At 37.4% G+C, this 17,513-nt stretch overlaps 1 protein-coding gene across 1 annotated transcript; it reads left to right on the top strand.

Moving 5' to 3' along the window:
- The first annotated feature begins 16,378 nt into the window (after positions 1–16,378).
- Positions 16,379–17,303, top strand: LOC113360010. Its single transcript, XM_026603564.1, has 2 exons — positions 16,379–16,672; positions 17,043–17,303. Exons 1-2 carry the CDS (start codon positions 16,379–16,381, stop codon positions 17,301–17,303), a joined length of 555 nt encoding a protein of 184 aa, XP_026459349.1.
- Positions 17,304–17,513: the final 210 nt, after the last annotated feature.

Genomic DNA, 17,513 nt, shown 5'->3' with positions numbered 1-17,513 from the left:
CTGTGCTTCCAAAACAGTTTTCATGCGATATATATGGTTTGAGGAAATCTAATCTTTAACCGAGTTTACAAATGGAAAGCTATGTTATCATCCAATCACAATTCAAATACTGTATACCAAACAAAAGTCAGCAATCCAATCAGATCTCAACACACAGTAAGGTGACATGCACTAACCAATTATGGCATGACATGTATGACCTGATATAAGAAAATGCCACTAATGGAAATATTCCACCCACTACGTTAGCTCATTGGTCGATCCCACGTGACCTGCTCCCACGTCTAGCTAAAACTGTATTTAATTTCTTCCCTTCCCGGTACTAAGAAATTCCTAATCTAGTCTAACAGTTCGTAATATAGTTTATTCTCGTAACCAAGTCCACCGGCTCCTTTTATTTCAAAAGGTATACTATATAGTCAGCCCAGAAGCAATCATGGGAAACCTGTTATGTATACCTAGCTAGTTAAGCCAAAACTCCATGTACTCGACACTAACCACTATGTAATGATCTAACATATTCTGGGAGGGAATATAGATAAGAAGATGGTACTAATCAATATTCAAGTAATTCAGTACCACTGCACTGCCTCCATTAATTCTATTTCTTGATAAGCATCCAATGCGAAGTACAACGTATTTAAGGAAGAAGGCGATCTATCACTGAAACCTAATCAACACTGACCTTACACGTGGTCGAGATGTCGACGTACATCCTTAACAGACTGGCAGTAACTTGAGACGGAGTTAACTGCTAAGACACGGTTAATTAATTTAACTGAAATGAAAATACATCCTTCTGTTGGATACAGGGCACCACAGAAGCGAGCTAGTAACCACATGACTATATGACAATACTCCCTCCTTCAGAATATCCTTGTCCTCAAGGATGATATTTGAGAAAATGAGCACGAACATTAGTCAAATCCTCCCAAGTGGCGTCAGCTGGGGTGGTATGTGGCCACTGAATTAGTAGTTGTTGGACTGCTTTCCCCCGACGAAAGACTTGACGTGTATCTAAAGTTGCTATAGGCTTAAGAATAATTTCACCATCTGAGTCTACCAATGGCAAGGAAAGCACTGTGGAAACAGCAGCACCCAACTTTTTCTTCGACTGTGAAACATGGAAGACATGATGACTTTTGGAGCTAGGGGGTAAGTCTAGCTTGTAAGCTACTTTTCCTACCTTTTGAAGCACATGAAAAGGTCCATAATACCTAGCAGATAACTTGAAATTTTGCCTCAAAGCCATGGAGGTTTTTCTGTACGACTGGTAACTTCAAGTAGACTAGATCTCCCACTACATAAGTTCTATCTGTTCTCTTCCTGTCAGCAAACCACTTCATTCTCTCTTGAGCTTTTTGTAGGTTCTCCTTTAAAAGGTCAATGATTGCATCTCTTTTTTGGATATTCTTCAACTGAATCTACATATGTAGAGGCAAGAGTAGGAAAAGCTAAGTGAGGCGGAAAATACCCATAGAGAGCTTGAAATTGAGACATTTTCAGGCTGGTGTGGAAGTTGGTATTGTATACCACCATTCTGCTGATGGGATCCAGTTGAACCAAAGTTTAGGTTTATGACTTGTCATACACCTTAAATAACCCTCCAAACAAGGATTAACTCTTTCAGATTGGCCATCTGACTAAGGATGATAAGCAGTGCTCATGTTGAAGTGGGTTCCCAAAGTTTTGAAAATCTCTTGACAAAATTTGCTGGTGAAGACCTTGTCCCTATCTGAGACAATGGAAACTAGCAATCCATGTAATTTGAAGATGTAATTTAAGAATTCCTGAGCCACAATAAGTGTTGTGTAAGGATGAGTAAGCCCTATAAAATGACTATACTTAGTGAATCTGTCCACCACTACCAAGATAACATCCTTATTATGGGACTTAGGAAGACCCTCTATGAAGTCCATACCGATGTGCTGCCAGGCCTGATCTGGTACTGGAAGGGGTTGGAGAAGACCAGAAGGGTGATGATGCTCCAGCTTATTCTTATAGCATGTGTCACACTGGCTGACTAGAAGCAGATTATCTTGTTTCAATCCCTTTCAATAGAAATAAGTTTTGGCCTTAATGTAGCTGTCATGAATGCCTGAATGGCCCCCAATTGCAGATGAATGAATGGACTGTAGACTATGTTGTCTCATATTAGTAGAAGTACCCACATAAATCATGCTCTTGAATCTGAGAGTGCCCTCCAAATAAGTGTAATGAGGAACTGCATAAGCATTAACTAGTAGTTGTGGTATGAGTTTAGATGCCACATCATCATTTGTATAACTATTAATTATGTCTTGAGTCCATGTTGGTGTGGATAAGGCAAGAGCACTGCAGGTGGAGGATGAACTAGTTGCAGGAAGTCTATAAAGTGCATCTGCAGCTTTATTTTCTAGGCCTTTCTTGTAGTGAATGGTATAATCAAACCCAAGAAGTTTGATGAGCCATCTTTGTTGTAATAAGGTAGTAAAATTATGTTCCATGAAGTACTTAATGCTCTGCTGATCAGTGTTGATAATGACGTGGTAGCCAGTGAGGTAATGCCTCCATTTGGTAACTGCATTGACAACAACTAATAGTTCTTTCTCATAGGTAGATAGTCACAAGGCTTTGGGCCCTAAGGGTTTGCTGTAGAAAGCAAGAACTCTTCCCTCCTGCATGAGTACATCTCCAATGCCTCTAGAGCAAGCATATGTTTCCACTACAAACTGTTTAGTGAAGTCTGGAAGTGCAAGAACAGGAGTGGTACACATAGAATTCTTAAGTGTGGTGAAGGATTCTTCAGTTGTAGGGAACCAAACAAAAGCATCCTTCTTCAAAAGATCTGTAAGTGGCTTGGCAACAGATACAAACCCCTGAACAAACTTTCTGTAATAGGCTGTTAGGCCCAAGAAGCCTATAAGTTGCTTTATATTTGTAGGAATATGCCAAGACTTCATGCAAGCAAGTTTTTCTGGGTCAGCTGCCACTCCATTAGGTGTAATGATATTGAAAAAGCGGAGGTACAACAACCACACCCAATATTTTGCTTAGAAATATGTATGGACAAACTCCAATATACTTTCTAGAGAATCAACTAGACAGTCAGACTCAATCTAGATAAAAATTATATCAAAGAGTTTATATCTCAATCTCTCGATTTGATATATACTCAAGCAAATAGAAATCTGCGAGTCTTTATCAAATACTAGAGAGATAACTTGGATGGTACCAAAGACCAATATCCAAGTGTCAATCAATTTAAATCAACAACCAAAAGGTCGGATATTCTAATTTATTGAACAACGCACAACCTGTGATATTTCAATTATATAAAAAAATATAATGCGGCATAGAAATAACACAGACACCAGAATTTTGTTAACGAGGAACTGCAAATGCATAAAAACCTCGGGACCTAGTCCAGATTGAGCACACACTGTATTAAGCCGCTACAGACACTAGCCTACTCCAAAATAACTTCGGTCTGGACTGTAGTTGAACCCCAATCAATCTCATACTGATCCAATGTACAATTATGCTCCTACACCTCTGATCCCAGCAGGATGCTACGTACTTGATTCCATTAGCTGATCTCACCTACAACTAAGAGTTGCTACGACCCAAAGTCGAAGACTTTAATAAACAAATATGTATCACACAGAAAAGTCTACGGTAATAGATAAATCCGTCTCCCACGAATATAGCTATGAGTTTTGTTCCGTCTTTTGATAAATCAAGGTGAACATGAACCAATTGATAAACCAGACTTACCCGAAGAACATCCTAGTATTATCAATCACCTCAGAATAATCTTAATCGACGCAGCGAAAAAAGATATTGTGGAATCACAAACGATGAAACGAAGTGTTTTTGTTTAATTTTCTATCTTGCCTATCAGAGATATAAATCTCAAGCCAATTATTACAATTGTACTCAAAACGATAGAAACAACAAGATCATATCACACAACTACAAGAAAAGTAGTATCGGTCTGGCTTCACAATCCCAATGAAGTCTTTAAGTCGTTAACCTGGTTTAGAAGAAGAAACCAAAGGTTAAAGGAGAATCGACTCTAGATTAGCACAACTAGTATCACACGTAAGGTGTGGGGATTAGGTTTCCCAGTTGCTAGAGTTCTCCCTTATATAGTCTTTCAAATCAGGGTTTGTAATCAATGTTAGCTTGGTAACAAAGCATTCAATATTCACCGTTAGATGAAAACCTGATTAAATTCAAGCTAATATTTCTCAACCGTTGGATCAAAAATGTAGCTTGTTACACACAAATGAAATGTCCAATTTTGGGTTTATGTAACCTTTCCCAAACATTAACATTTGTTGGCTCAACAATAGTTAACCAAATGGTTAGCCATACGATCACTTTCATATCCACTATATTCTTCTTCACCATAACTAGTCCAAATGACTCAAATGAACTAGTTAGAGATTTGTTCAATTGCTTAGATCTTATGTAACTACACAAGACACAATCGATGCAAAAACGGTTAGATTCACTCGAATCGGTTCATGAACTTTATATCCACGGTTTGCAAAAACATTCCTTAGTTTATATAAACATGAGTTCAAGAACAACCGATTTTAGATATAACCTACTCAAGCTCGTGGACTGGGTTCGCAGACTTAAGCTCACAGAAGGAGTTCACAAACTCCAGCAGAAATTCTCGGGTCAAGAACTTCCGCCAGTTCGCAGACTGAGTTCTCGGACTTGGCTCACGCCACGTTCTGTTTCTCTTGATCAACAAAGTTCGCAAACTTTGGTTCAAGGAATAAGGACTTATACATATATGCGTTTACACAATAATGATAATTTCCTACCAATGGTTATGTAATATAAATTCTAATTTCAATCATTGTAACATTCTCAGAGGACGTTATATAGTCATTATTCACAGACCATTTTTCGTCAGAGCAATTTCCAAAGTGATTGAAACATAACATGACATTCGTCACTAGGTAAAGATGAATTTGGATGAAGCGAAAGCTTACCAACACATATTTAGATAAATAGATAGACGAGTTAAACTCGGCTCGAAATGGCAAATGTTTATAATGAAAGTCTATATATCAACACGACTTTTGTCTCAAGAATAGGAGATAGAGTAAATAGACTTTTGAGTGACAGATAAGTTCAAGTCTCCACATACCTTTTAGTCGATGAAGTTCCACCAGTTTCTTGAGTAGTCTTTCGTCTTGTATGATGATTTCCATGGAGTCTTGAGATCAACTACACTTTCTATCCTAGTACGATACCTTTAACTATATAGGCTAGAAATCAAGACTTATAGTTTTGATCACTAAAATTGACAAACATGCTTGAGATAGCAATCCATGCGAGTTCGACCGAGCAATGCTCTAAAAGATATGTCCCAGATATTCTAAAGAAGATTGTGCAAAACAACATTTTGAATATTTGACATATAACTGGTGTTCCCTTAGTAAGGAGAGAACCACTGAGAGGTGATGCACATGTTCTGCAATGGAAGGGATATACACTAGGATGTCATCAAAAAAGACAAGAACAAATATTATTAGATAAGGACCAAAGACATAGTTCATAAGTGCTTGAAAAGTTGCGGGAGCATTGGTGAAGCTAAATGGCATTACTTTGAACTCATAATGGCCATGGTGGGTTCTAAAAGAAGTTTTATGAATGTCAGGTAAGTGTACTCTGATTCGATGATAGCCATCCCTTAAATCGAGCTTAGTAAATATTGTAGACCCATGCAATTCATCTAAGAGTTCATCAATAATTGGAATAATGAACTTATCTTTGATGGTAATGGCATTGAGCTTCTTGTAATCAACACAGAACCTCCAAGTGCTTTCTTTATTTTTCTCGAGAAGTATAGGAGATGCAAAAGGGATATGGCTATCTTGAATGATGCCATTTTTAAGCATTTCTTGAACCAAAGATTCCACCACTGACCTGTGGATATAAGGGAACTTATATGGTCTGAGATTGATGGGTAGTGAGTCAGGTTTGAGGGTGATTTGGTGGTCTAAAACTCTTTGTGGTGGTAGTTTTGTTGGTTCCTCAAAAACATCACTGAAAGTGTTGAGTAAGTCTTGTACTGGTGGTGGTATTTCAGCTTGTATATGAGATACTGATATAGAGAAAAAGTGACCCACCAATGCTAGAGTGTTCTTTTTGATAAAAATTTTCATTGCATTTCTACTTAGCATCAAGAGTGTTGGCTTGGATGAAATACCTTGTAGTGTGATTACCTGGCCATTTTGTAAGAAGGAAATGGACAGTTTAGCTAAGTTGAAGGTGACATCACCTAATGTCCTTAACCAGTCAGCTACCAAAACCCAGTCACATCCACCAAGAGGAAGTTATCTCAAATCAGTATCAAACTGATGGTTTTTCATAGTCCATTGTAGCTACTTGGAGACCCCAGTGCTTGTAGTTTTATCTCCATTAGCCACAGTAACTAGCATGTGAGCAGTAGGGTGAACCTCACACCCCAATTGAGTTGCAAGAGCAGAGTTAATGAAGTTATGAGTACTGTCTGTGTCAATCAGAACATTGATAACTTTCTTTTTAATGAATCCTGGGATTCTAATGGTGTCAGGATTGACATTGCCAGTGAGGACGTGAAGAGAAACCTTCATATATGATTCAACTAAATGATCTTCAAGAAGTACATGTGAAGGTTCTACCTCATCAGCTTCATGATCAGCCACCATCATAAACAATTGTTGGGACTTACATCTACGGCATGGTTGGTATTTGTCATCACAATTGAAGCAAATCCCTTGGGCTCTCCTTTTACTCATATGCTCATAAGAGAGTCTTCTTATTGGAGGTACATAAGGAGTTTTAGGTGGGGGGTTTGGAGGAGTTTAAGTATTGGATGTAGATGCTCCAACAGTGGAAGATGTAGGAAATGGTTGGGGATAGAAAATCTACTGAATCCAGAAGTGGTTGGGGCTGATTTAAGTGGGATGGGTTTTGAAGGTTGTTGTTGGGAAGAAAGTGCTACTTCTTGTAATCTAGACAAAAAGAAAGCTTGAGAGAGTGGTGTAGGTTTGTGCATCTGAACTGAGCTCTTAAGAACCTCTTTCAACCCACTAATAAAGCTCAATACAAAATATTCCTCAGTAAATTAGGGTTTTTACTCAGCATTAGTGCTTTTCATTGTTCAAACTGTTCAAAATATTCTTCAAAAGATGTAAGTTGAGACAACTTGTTAAAACACCCTATATAATTATCATTTGCTAGATCTTCAAAACAATTACAAATAGCTTATACAAAAACAGGCCATGAGATGGAGGTTTTACTAGTAAGGAAATCGAGAAACCAGGAATCTGCTTTCCCCTCCAAGTATAAGGAAGTAATTTATGTCTTCTGCTCTTCAAGAGTTGAGTGGATCTGAAAAAATCTCTCACACTTACGGATCCAGCTGCGAGGATTATCACCAGTAAATCTCGGAAAATCTAGTTTTGGAGCTTTAGAGAAGTGACTGAAATTACTTTTTTGATGGGTGTGGTTGGAACTCTCAACAGAAGCAGTTTCTTGTGGTTCTGGTTGATGTCTAGAAAGAACCTGAATAAGAGAGTCAAACTTAGTTTGATTGGCCTCAGAAATTTTAATCAAAGAAGCAAGCAAGGTATCTTGTCGCCGTGCAACAGAAAGTATGTAGATCTGTGAGATTTTTCATGAGTTGAGATAGTTCATGGGTGGTAGAATCCACATCTTTGATGGTTGGACCAGTCATGGTGTAGATGAAGATGAGAGGGAGAAAGGATCGACTGGGTGATACCAAATGTAATGATCTAAGATATTCTGTGAGGTAATATAGATAAGAAGATGGTACTAATCAGTATTCAAGTAACTCAGTACCACTGTACTGCCTCCATTAATTATATTTCTTGATAAGCATCCAATGCGAAGTACAACATATTTAAGGAAGAAGGTGACCTATCACTGAACCCTAATCAACACTGACCTTACAGATGGTCGAGATGTCGACTTACATCCTTAACACATTGGCAGTAACTTAAGACGGGGTAACTGCTAAGATACAGTTAATTAATTTAACTAAAATAAAAATGCATCTTTTTGTTGGATACATGGCACTACAGAAACGAGTTAGTAATCACGTGAGCATGACACACTATTAATTCAAATTAAGTATGAGTAAATAATATTAATTTAAAATAATAATAATCTGGCATGTAGTATAATTCAAATAAGGGGTCATCTCTCTAGATTAATATATTGACTAGGCTAAGCACCTAAACTACCAATGTTTCCATTTTGATGTAAAATGAGTAATTTACTCCTAATGGTAAAATGACATAAATACCCTTGAAACTGGGACGGGCCTTACAGGTTTGATATAATGAATTAATACAAACTCGGTTCTTCTTTATTATTCACAGTAGAGGTGGCTAATCCCCAATAAAAAGGATTTTATCTTAGGGTTCTATTTAGTTTTGGTGTTCTTACACAGTCGTTTTGGTCTAGAACCCTAACACCTGGATCAGAGCAAGGTTTGTTCTAATCACATATTTTTTTTTATTATGACGATTATGTAGTTAACTGGCAAATTTCTGGGTTTAAAGAATGAGATCCATGATTTTTTCAAAGTTTTAACAAAACCACGTACAGATAATCTTGAGAGATCCAAGATTCAAAAGGGAATTAACATAGCTAATCGTAAAGAAGACATGGATGCTTTTACAACAACTATTAAAGAAGCTATTACAGAGACACTCATGACAGGAAAGCAAGGCCATAATTGTGTTCCACCTCTTCAACATCAGCACACTCTTAATGGCAATGGTAATGGTGGCGCTGAAACTATTACAACACTTCGTACATGAACCATTGACCAGAAGTTTTCCAACTTTTGAAGGAGTTGATCCTAAAGACTGGATTTATCAAGGCGATCGGTAAAACAATCTCTTACTAAACCGACATGAGAAGAATTTTTTTATTTATTTCGTTCTCGATTCGGATTTGACGAGCATATTGACTCATTAACACTGCTTCTATATTAGCATAACAGGTATCAAATCCCTCATTTGTTTTCAGTCTGATGCTACAACAGAAGTATCAGGAAATGGCGAAGAAAAATTAAGCATGGAGGTTACCAATGGTACTGTTTTTGGGAGTGTTTTACCTGAGAGGAACGCCGAAAAAAAAGCCGAGAAGAAAGAAGAAATTGCTAGAGAAGGGATTGTCCAATCGTTGTCAAGCTTTCCTTGCACTCGATATAACAAGTATGTCAGTCTACAAGGTCCAAACTGTATGAATTTGAAATTTCCTCGTGAGAGTGGCTACACCTAGGATTGTTTCAATGCATCATGAAGATCTCATAAGGCGGTTGAAAGAAGTAAAATTACCCACTATAACCACAGATACTCCAGATCATAAAACTTAGGCGATGATTTGTGGTTGTACTGCAAAAGAGAAAGTCAGAACGACGCTAAATTGAGTAAGGATGGATACGACAAACTCATGCACTTGCAGGTATTATTATTAACCCCAAATCACAGAATTGGTGAATATTTTACCATCAATCTCAATTCTTCTCGTAACATATGCGATCGAGGAAAAGAGTTCAAACTTATTATAAAGAATTATTGTTTTTCTATGTGTGATTTTATGTTGTGGTATGTTGTTTATGAGTCTTTGAAGTTGTTGGATAATTTCTATAACAAAATTAGTCACAAAACACCAAGGTGACCAAACTTGTGAAACAAAAAAACCAGTCATATTATCTTTAATAAATAAAAACCATTTGATTAAAAAGTGACACAAAAACCCCATACCAAATAATAATGAGTAAATTTAGTTTTTATTATTTTTAAAAAATCCAAACATACCCTTTTTATCTTTCTTCTTCTTCTTCTTCTTCTCTCTTTTATTTTTTCTTTCTTCTTTTCTTACGCCTCCTTATCCCCACCACCATCACCACCATTAGCAGAAAATAGATCTGCGAAAACCAGCAGCAACACCTCCGCTACTACCATTAGCAGCACCTTTGTCTCCTCTGTCTCCTCCACGAACAACTCCGTCTATTTTTCTTCTATTTTTATGTTCAGATCTATCATCTCCTCTTCGTTCCACACCACCACCAAATCGACGACCATTTCCTGGTCCTCCATCAACACCTTCTCCGCCATCCCCTCAAACCAAGACCGTTTAAAGATACAAAAGAAGTTCAAAATCACTACTCGTCCCTCACTTACCCGTCCGTGACGAAAATTCCTCTCAGATTCAATAAATTTTACCCTATTTTGTTATCTTTACAACCAAACATGTACAATCGAAGGTTGAAATTTCTTCTCCTCGTTCTATGAATCATCGATTTGGTCTTACAAAAACTTTTTAACCTAGCCCGGTGGTATGTATTTCAATTCCTTTTCTTTAGTACTGCATGTCTGGTTTGAGTTTTTATTTCTCTGAAATTGGCTTAATCTGGTGAAAATATGATGAATTTGGTAGTTATATGATGTGAGTTTGATTGACTGTAATTCTTAATCATATTTTTAAAATGGGTTTTCATTGTGATGTTTATGATGGTAATTCTTTGATTAGATGAGTTGAATACTGATGCACTATGATTAGAATGTGTTGTGCATTTTCATTGTATTCTAAGGAGCTCATTTCATTTGTTGATTTACTTGCGTGTTTGCTTGTCTTGGTGTTGGCATTTTTCTGGGTGATTTCGAAAATTTTGCTTTGAAAGTGATGATGTTGATTGGGTTTTTATAATCTGCCATTTTCTGGATGTGTGTGCTCAAAATGGGGCTTGTGTTTTAAAATTTCAAATTGAGGTGTTCACTTATATTTTTGCAATGACTAGCTGAAGTTGTTTGCAGAGAAGGAAACTGGTGCCAGATTTGGGTTTGAGTGAAAACTAATAGACACGTCCTCCTTTCTTTCTACCTATATTAATTTGCTAAATTGCAGTTTGGATTTCATTTTTATACGTCGTGGAGGACCACCCAGATTTTGTATGGGTGTTAAATTGCAATCTGCTATGGATGCTCTTTACTTAGCTTCATATGCAGGTAATCATGACATTTCAATGACGTGTTTCTATCAATGGACATGTATAATATCTCTTGTATTTTTTCTTGCAGTTGGACAAACATTTTTCACGAGTTCAATTATGGTTTCATCTTATTTATGATGAAACCAAAATTGGTTTCATCGTATTTTTGTCGATCTCGAAAAGAAGAAAACTTTCAGTTCTTGAGGCTAAAAAGGGATTTTTTCCTAACAATAATATCTTGATTGTGTAGGCACAACATGGTTGCTTAAGGTCTAGTACGTTAAGATATTTTTGGGTTAAATCGAGATGCCAAGGACGAGGATAAAGGCGATATAGCTTTTTGGAGGTGTAGACCCAAAGCACTATAGTGAAAAGGGATACTGTCAGGTGAGTGAATGAAATCATTCTCATTTGAATAACCATAAGATAATTACTTATTCTTAAAACTGATTACACTTTTTTATTTGTCAAATGTTAAATAATGGTTTCTTGGTAGAATGGTAGTGTATGCTCCCTATTATATTATTTTTCATAATTGTTTACGGGATTCAGAAACACTGCACCAGTTGCATTTCTGATAACTATAGGCACTAGGTAATTTTGATGGAACGTTAGAAATCATGAAACCCGATTACCAGTGCAGATGGACAGTTGCATTTGATTTCGTGAGTTGTTAAAATTAGCAAGTTCGTCCATGGGATTTTTGGGTTTGCGAGACATTGATCAATAAACTTAGATTGCAGTAAAACTTGTAAAATTTGTATCATACGATTTTGTAATTCATGGGTAGCGGTATTTCAGTAGTGATATATTTTGTATCATACGTTTTATATGTCCTTGCTTGTAGCTTTTATCATTGATTTGCTTTATTCTTCGTTAATTAAAATGATCTGATCTCAACAAAAACACTGCAACTTAACAAGTCAGAGTCTTACGTACCCGCAGTACAATGAATTACCATTGTAGTTTTACCTTCTTTTGCATGTATGACTTACCTTTGGGCTTTGGATATAATGAATGAATTGAATAACCCTGTTCTGAATATTGAAACCTCTATGTGTTCATGCCTTACAATATTTGTGCGAGTTTCAAGTTATTCTTTTTATAAGACAACATAGGTTATTGCTATTAGTGTGGTCAAACAAAATGAATCATGGTTTATAATTTTTCTTGCAATTGAATTCTGACGAAAGCAATTATGGTTTCATCTAATCTTATCCTTACTTAAATCGAATTTTGTTTATGAGTTTAAATTGTTGTTGTGTTTGATATCTGTGGATTAGGATTTACAATGATAGTTGTGATGGAGATTATGTCTTTGAATCAAATAAGTGGTATTTGTGTTTAGGTTAAGTCTGAAACAGAAAAAATTGAGTTACAAAATGTTGTATGTGGGTGCTTTACAGAATGTTATGAAACTGAATTACCTGTGATAATGTTTAGGTAGTTGTGTGGTTTGAATTCTAGTTGTAACTAATGATGTTGCTGAGGTTTGAATGAAGTTTTTGTTTCATCTAATATGTGATTTTTTTTCTTCTAGATTTTCTGTCGACGAAACCAATCTTGTTAGTGTTTCATATAAATGGGTCGTGGAATCAGTTACGAAGGAGGTCAAAGTTCTTTAGGATATCTCTTTGCCGGTCCTGGGAAATCAAAACCATTTTGCACCTGTTGCACTTGCTGCTGCTTCAACTGCAACTGTTGCTGCTGCTCAGGCCCCCCAGTTCAGGTGGAACAAAATGTACTTGTGGTGCAAAAAGATAAGTTGGGTCCATCAGGAGTGGTGCAAGGTTTTCTAGCCAATAACTATTATCTCTCTAATGGCCAAAACGCTGGCAAATTCATCCGTTAGTGTTTTCGAATCTTTGTGAAATAGCATTTTAGGCATTCCATGTCAATCATGACATTCCAATGATGTCTTTTCTATCAATGAACATGTATAATACCTCTTATAATTTTTTTCTTACAGTTAAATTCTCATGAAACCAATTATGATTTCATCTTATTTATGATGAAACCAAAATCGGTTGCATCGTATTTAAGATGAAACCAAAATCGGTTTATCTAATATTTTTGTCGGTGGTGGTAGTGGAAGGTCGTGGTACTGGTGGCGGTGCGACAACAGTTGGAGGTGGTGTTGGTTTTGGCCGGCGTTGGTGGTCGACGGTGGTGGTCGTCGTCGGCGGCGGTGGTGGTGGTCGTCGTCGGCTGTGGTGGTGGCGTGGTGGTGGTCGGCGGCGACGGTATTGGCAAGATGGTCATGTATCCGGGGAAAATTCCTTTTATCACAGTTCTGATGCTAATCTGGCAAGGGAAATGGTTATGGAATATAAAAATTCTCTATCTACTTCTACATGCAAAGATATTCGAAGAGTTTCGCCGGATGACATGGAATTGGGTGTTCTAGAAAATAAGACTCACTCATTGTGCTTATTATCTCGTGGAATGATCTTTGATAGTGCTTACAGTGGTCCTGTCATTCAATTGGCACTGTTTTCACCGACATGCTTGCTGAAGATAATAGCAGTTCCACAGTTGACTGCTAGGGATACTATTGTCAGCTAGTTCCATATCAATATTCATGTTACAAACCCTAGTAATTCAGAGATGCTTGAACCTGGCTGCGGCTGTTGAGATTCGTAAAGGAACTGTGGAAGGTATTTCTGCATTATTGGGGGCGTTGATCGTTGACTACCACAAACTTCTAGGTATCGATTACACTCACAGGATATTTGATCATGGAAAAGGATTCAAACTAATTCAAGGGTTTTCCTATTACATTGGTTATTGTGAATTATATTTTTACACAACCATTTGTTCTCTGGTATTCTACGCGTCTTCGATTTTAATAGCCGAGTACAAGAATTCTGTTCGTAAGCTAGTTCTTACACATGGGCATGGATTAAAACTGTTGCTTATGTATTTAAGTGTAATTGTGTTGGATAAACATGGTGGCGGTGATGATAGTAGCAAGAATGTGCCATCTGCTGCAGTGGCGCGGAAAGAATTCTATAATCAGTCTAACTTTGTCATCAACTATGAGGATACCAAATTCTTTATTATCAAGCCATACAGTAAAGAAAATATTCTTGGAATATGGACAAGCACTTCGAGTGGGAAGAGGAAACTATTTGGTGCATCCCACGAAGCTAAGAAGAAGCAAATTTGATCCTCCACAGTTTTTCTCTTCTTCCCGGTTAATGCTAGTACACAGTTCTATGGCGCCGCTGAGATGGTAGGATCTGTTGATTTCGATAAAAGTGTGTCTTATTGGCAACAAGATAAGTAGATCGGGCATTTCACTATGATTTTTCTCATAATAAAAAATATACCGACCAGTCAGTTTCGTCTTCACATATAGATTCATGATAGACAATTCTCAGCCCAAAATAGTGCACTCCATTACAATGTCAAAATGGACAAATTTGCACAAGGTGATACTAAACAAGTTTATGTAGGGATGTTTTTTCGAGCATCAAGATTGGACGTCGGAGGCAAGATCCTAATTAAGGAGGGTGGAACGCTAAGAGTGCGTCTTCCAGGCCATGCTAACGTTGTTGACTCGATGTGCTGCATACTCAAGTTGATTGGATAAATTAATTATTTAAACGAGTCAATCGGTTATGCATTCAAAGGTGTAGCTCAGAAGTTGGGAGATAATGTTGTCCTCAGTTGTGGTATTTGTTGGCATAGTTTACATTACCACCATTAATGATATGACTCTTGTATTTGATCCTGGTAAGTTGTTGAACGTCAAATCTGCGCTTTCCAGGAACGAAAATAACTCATGTTCTATGAATGAGTCAGGTGCAACAAGATTATGGAATCCACCTTGGTTAGAAGATGCAAGGTCTAATGATTTTTCTGTGATGAGTTATAGCGATCAACTTGAGGACAAGTTGCATTTCAAGGGGTTGAGAATGTCAGGATGCTGATTATAGTTTTTGGCTCCAACCTGGGGACAAGTTGTGTCTCAGGGGGTTTGGGATGTTGGGAAACCAACACCAAATAGGAGAGTCTAGTTATTTTAGGAATTGACATATGTTTTCTTATTTAGTATTTGCTTAGTGTTCAAGTTATGTTCATTATATATTCATAGTTTGTTATAGGGTTTAGTATCAATGAATTAATACAAACTCGGTTCTTCTTTATTATTCACAGTAGAGGTGGCTAATCCTCAATAAAAAGAAGGATTCTATATTAGGGTTGTATTTAGTTTTGGTATTCTTACACAGTTGTTTTGGTCTAAAACCCTAACAGGGAACTTCAACATGTTCCCACTAGAGATCATTCTAGAAATACTCGTTCGTTTATCAATTGAGTCAATTTTATACTGTAAATTAGTTTGCAGGCAATGGAGAGATCTTATGTCTCACTCATTTGTCATATGTCTAAGTTGTTATGTAAGGGGTATGCCTTTAGTAATGGGTCTGTGGTGCTCTAGTAAGAGTTGGGGCTACATTTTGTTAACCGTCTGGATGTGGGATACATTTTGCTACATTCCAGGACTTGATGAATGAAAATTTTCAACCTTTTTTAAGGAAATTTATCTTAGTTTTCTTTGATGACATCCTAGTCTACAGCCCTGACTTGGAAACTCATGCACAACACTTAAAGATCACCCTCTCTCTACTGAGACAACATCAGTTGTATGCCAAAATTTCAAAATGATGTTTTGCTCAGTCTCAGTTGGAATATTTGGGACACATCATCACTACACAAGGAGTGGTTGTTGATCCTGCTAAAGTTGATGCAATGACTACTTGGCCTACTCCAGCTAACATCAAGGAACTCTGAGGGTTTTTGGGCCTCACAGGGTATTACAGAAAGTTTGTGAAGAATTATGGCATTCTAAATAAACCACTCACTAAATTGTTGAAGAAGGATTCTTTCACTTGGACTACTGCAGCTACACAAGCATTCAACATCCTCAAGAAGGCAATGACTACAACCCCAGTTTTAGCCCTGCCAGATTTTTCATAGTCATTCATCTTAGAAACAGATGCTTGTGCTTCAGGATTGGGAGTTGTCCTCATGCAGGAAGACAGACCAATTGCTTTCTTTAGCAAACCTTTGGGCCCTAGAGCAATGGGTTTATAAACCTATGAAAAATAACTCATGGTTGTGGGTTCAGCTGTGACAAAGTGGAGACATTACTTGCAAGGCCACCATTTCACCATTAAGACTGACCATGAAAGTATTAAGTATTTTTTGGAGAAAAAGATTCATACTGGTTTGCAGCAGAAATAGTTAATAAAACTACTGGGTTTTGATTATGATATTCAATATAAAAAAGGAGTTGAAAATAAAGTGGCTGATGCACTTTCAAGAAGACCACATAACGAAGCTGCCTGCAACACAATGGCTCTCTCAAAACCAGTATGGATGCAAGAAGTCATTTCAAGCTACTTCAATGATTCAAAAGCTCAGCACATTATCTCCCAGCTTCTTATTGCTCCTACTTCCCTTCAGCATTATACTTATCATCATGAAGTACTCAGATATAAAACAAGATTGTACATTGGCAGATGCAACAATGTCAGAGCCACCATAATTCAATCCATTCATGCATCTGCTGTTGGGGGTCACTCTGGAATACAAGCTACTTACATGAGAGCAAAAGCTCATTTCTTTTGGACAAAACTGAAGCAGGATGTCTTTTTTTTTAGTTTCAGCTTGTGATATCTGCCAAAGAAATAAAGGAGAGCATACCTTGCCTGCTGGATTGCTGTAACCTCTTCCATTACCTGAACAAGCTTGGCAACACATCATCTTGGATTTCATTGAAGGCTTGCCTAAGAGTGAAAGAAAGGATGTCATCCTTGTTGTGGTGGATAGGCTCACAAAATATTCCCATTTCATTCCTCTACAACATCCATACATTGCTTCTTATATGGCCAAGGCTTTCCTGCACAACATTTTCAGACTACATGGATTGCCAGCTTCCATTGTCTCATACAGAGACAAAGTCTTCACTAGATCATTTTAGCAGGAACTATTTAATAAACTTGGATCTGAACTCAAGATGAGCACCTCCTACCATCGACAAACTGATGGCCAAACAAAGAGAGTCAATGCTTGTCTTGAAAATTATCTCAGATGCATGACAGGCCATCAACCAAAGCAATGGGTTCAATGGTTGACTTTAGCTGAGTGGTGGTATAACACTAGCTTCCACACTAGCCTCAGAATGTCTCCTTTTAAAGCACTATATGGCGATGAGGCTCCTCATTTAGCTTTTCCTTCATCCACTACTTCTTCTGTGGCATCAGTTGAGCAGTACTGACAACAGAGAGCTGAGATGTTGCATCTTCTTAAGGAGGAACTATCCAAAGCTCAAGAACGCATGAAGTTTTTTGCTGACAAAAAGAGGACTGACAGAGTTTTTACTGTGGGAGATCTGGTATACCTTAAACTTCAACCTTATAGACAAACTTCTGTGTATCTTCGTAAGAATTTTAAATTGTCATCAAAATACTATGAACCTTTTCCTATA

The sequence above is a fragment of the Papaver somniferum genome, chromosome 3, assembly GCF_003573695.1.
Source record: "Papaver somniferum cultivar HN1 chromosome 3, ASM357369v1, whole genome shotgun sequence".
Lineage (NCBI taxonomy): Eukaryota > Viridiplantae > Streptophyta > Magnoliopsida > Ranunculales > Papaveraceae > Papaver > Papaver somniferum.
This window is presented reverse-complemented; position numbering and strand designations above follow the sequence as displayed.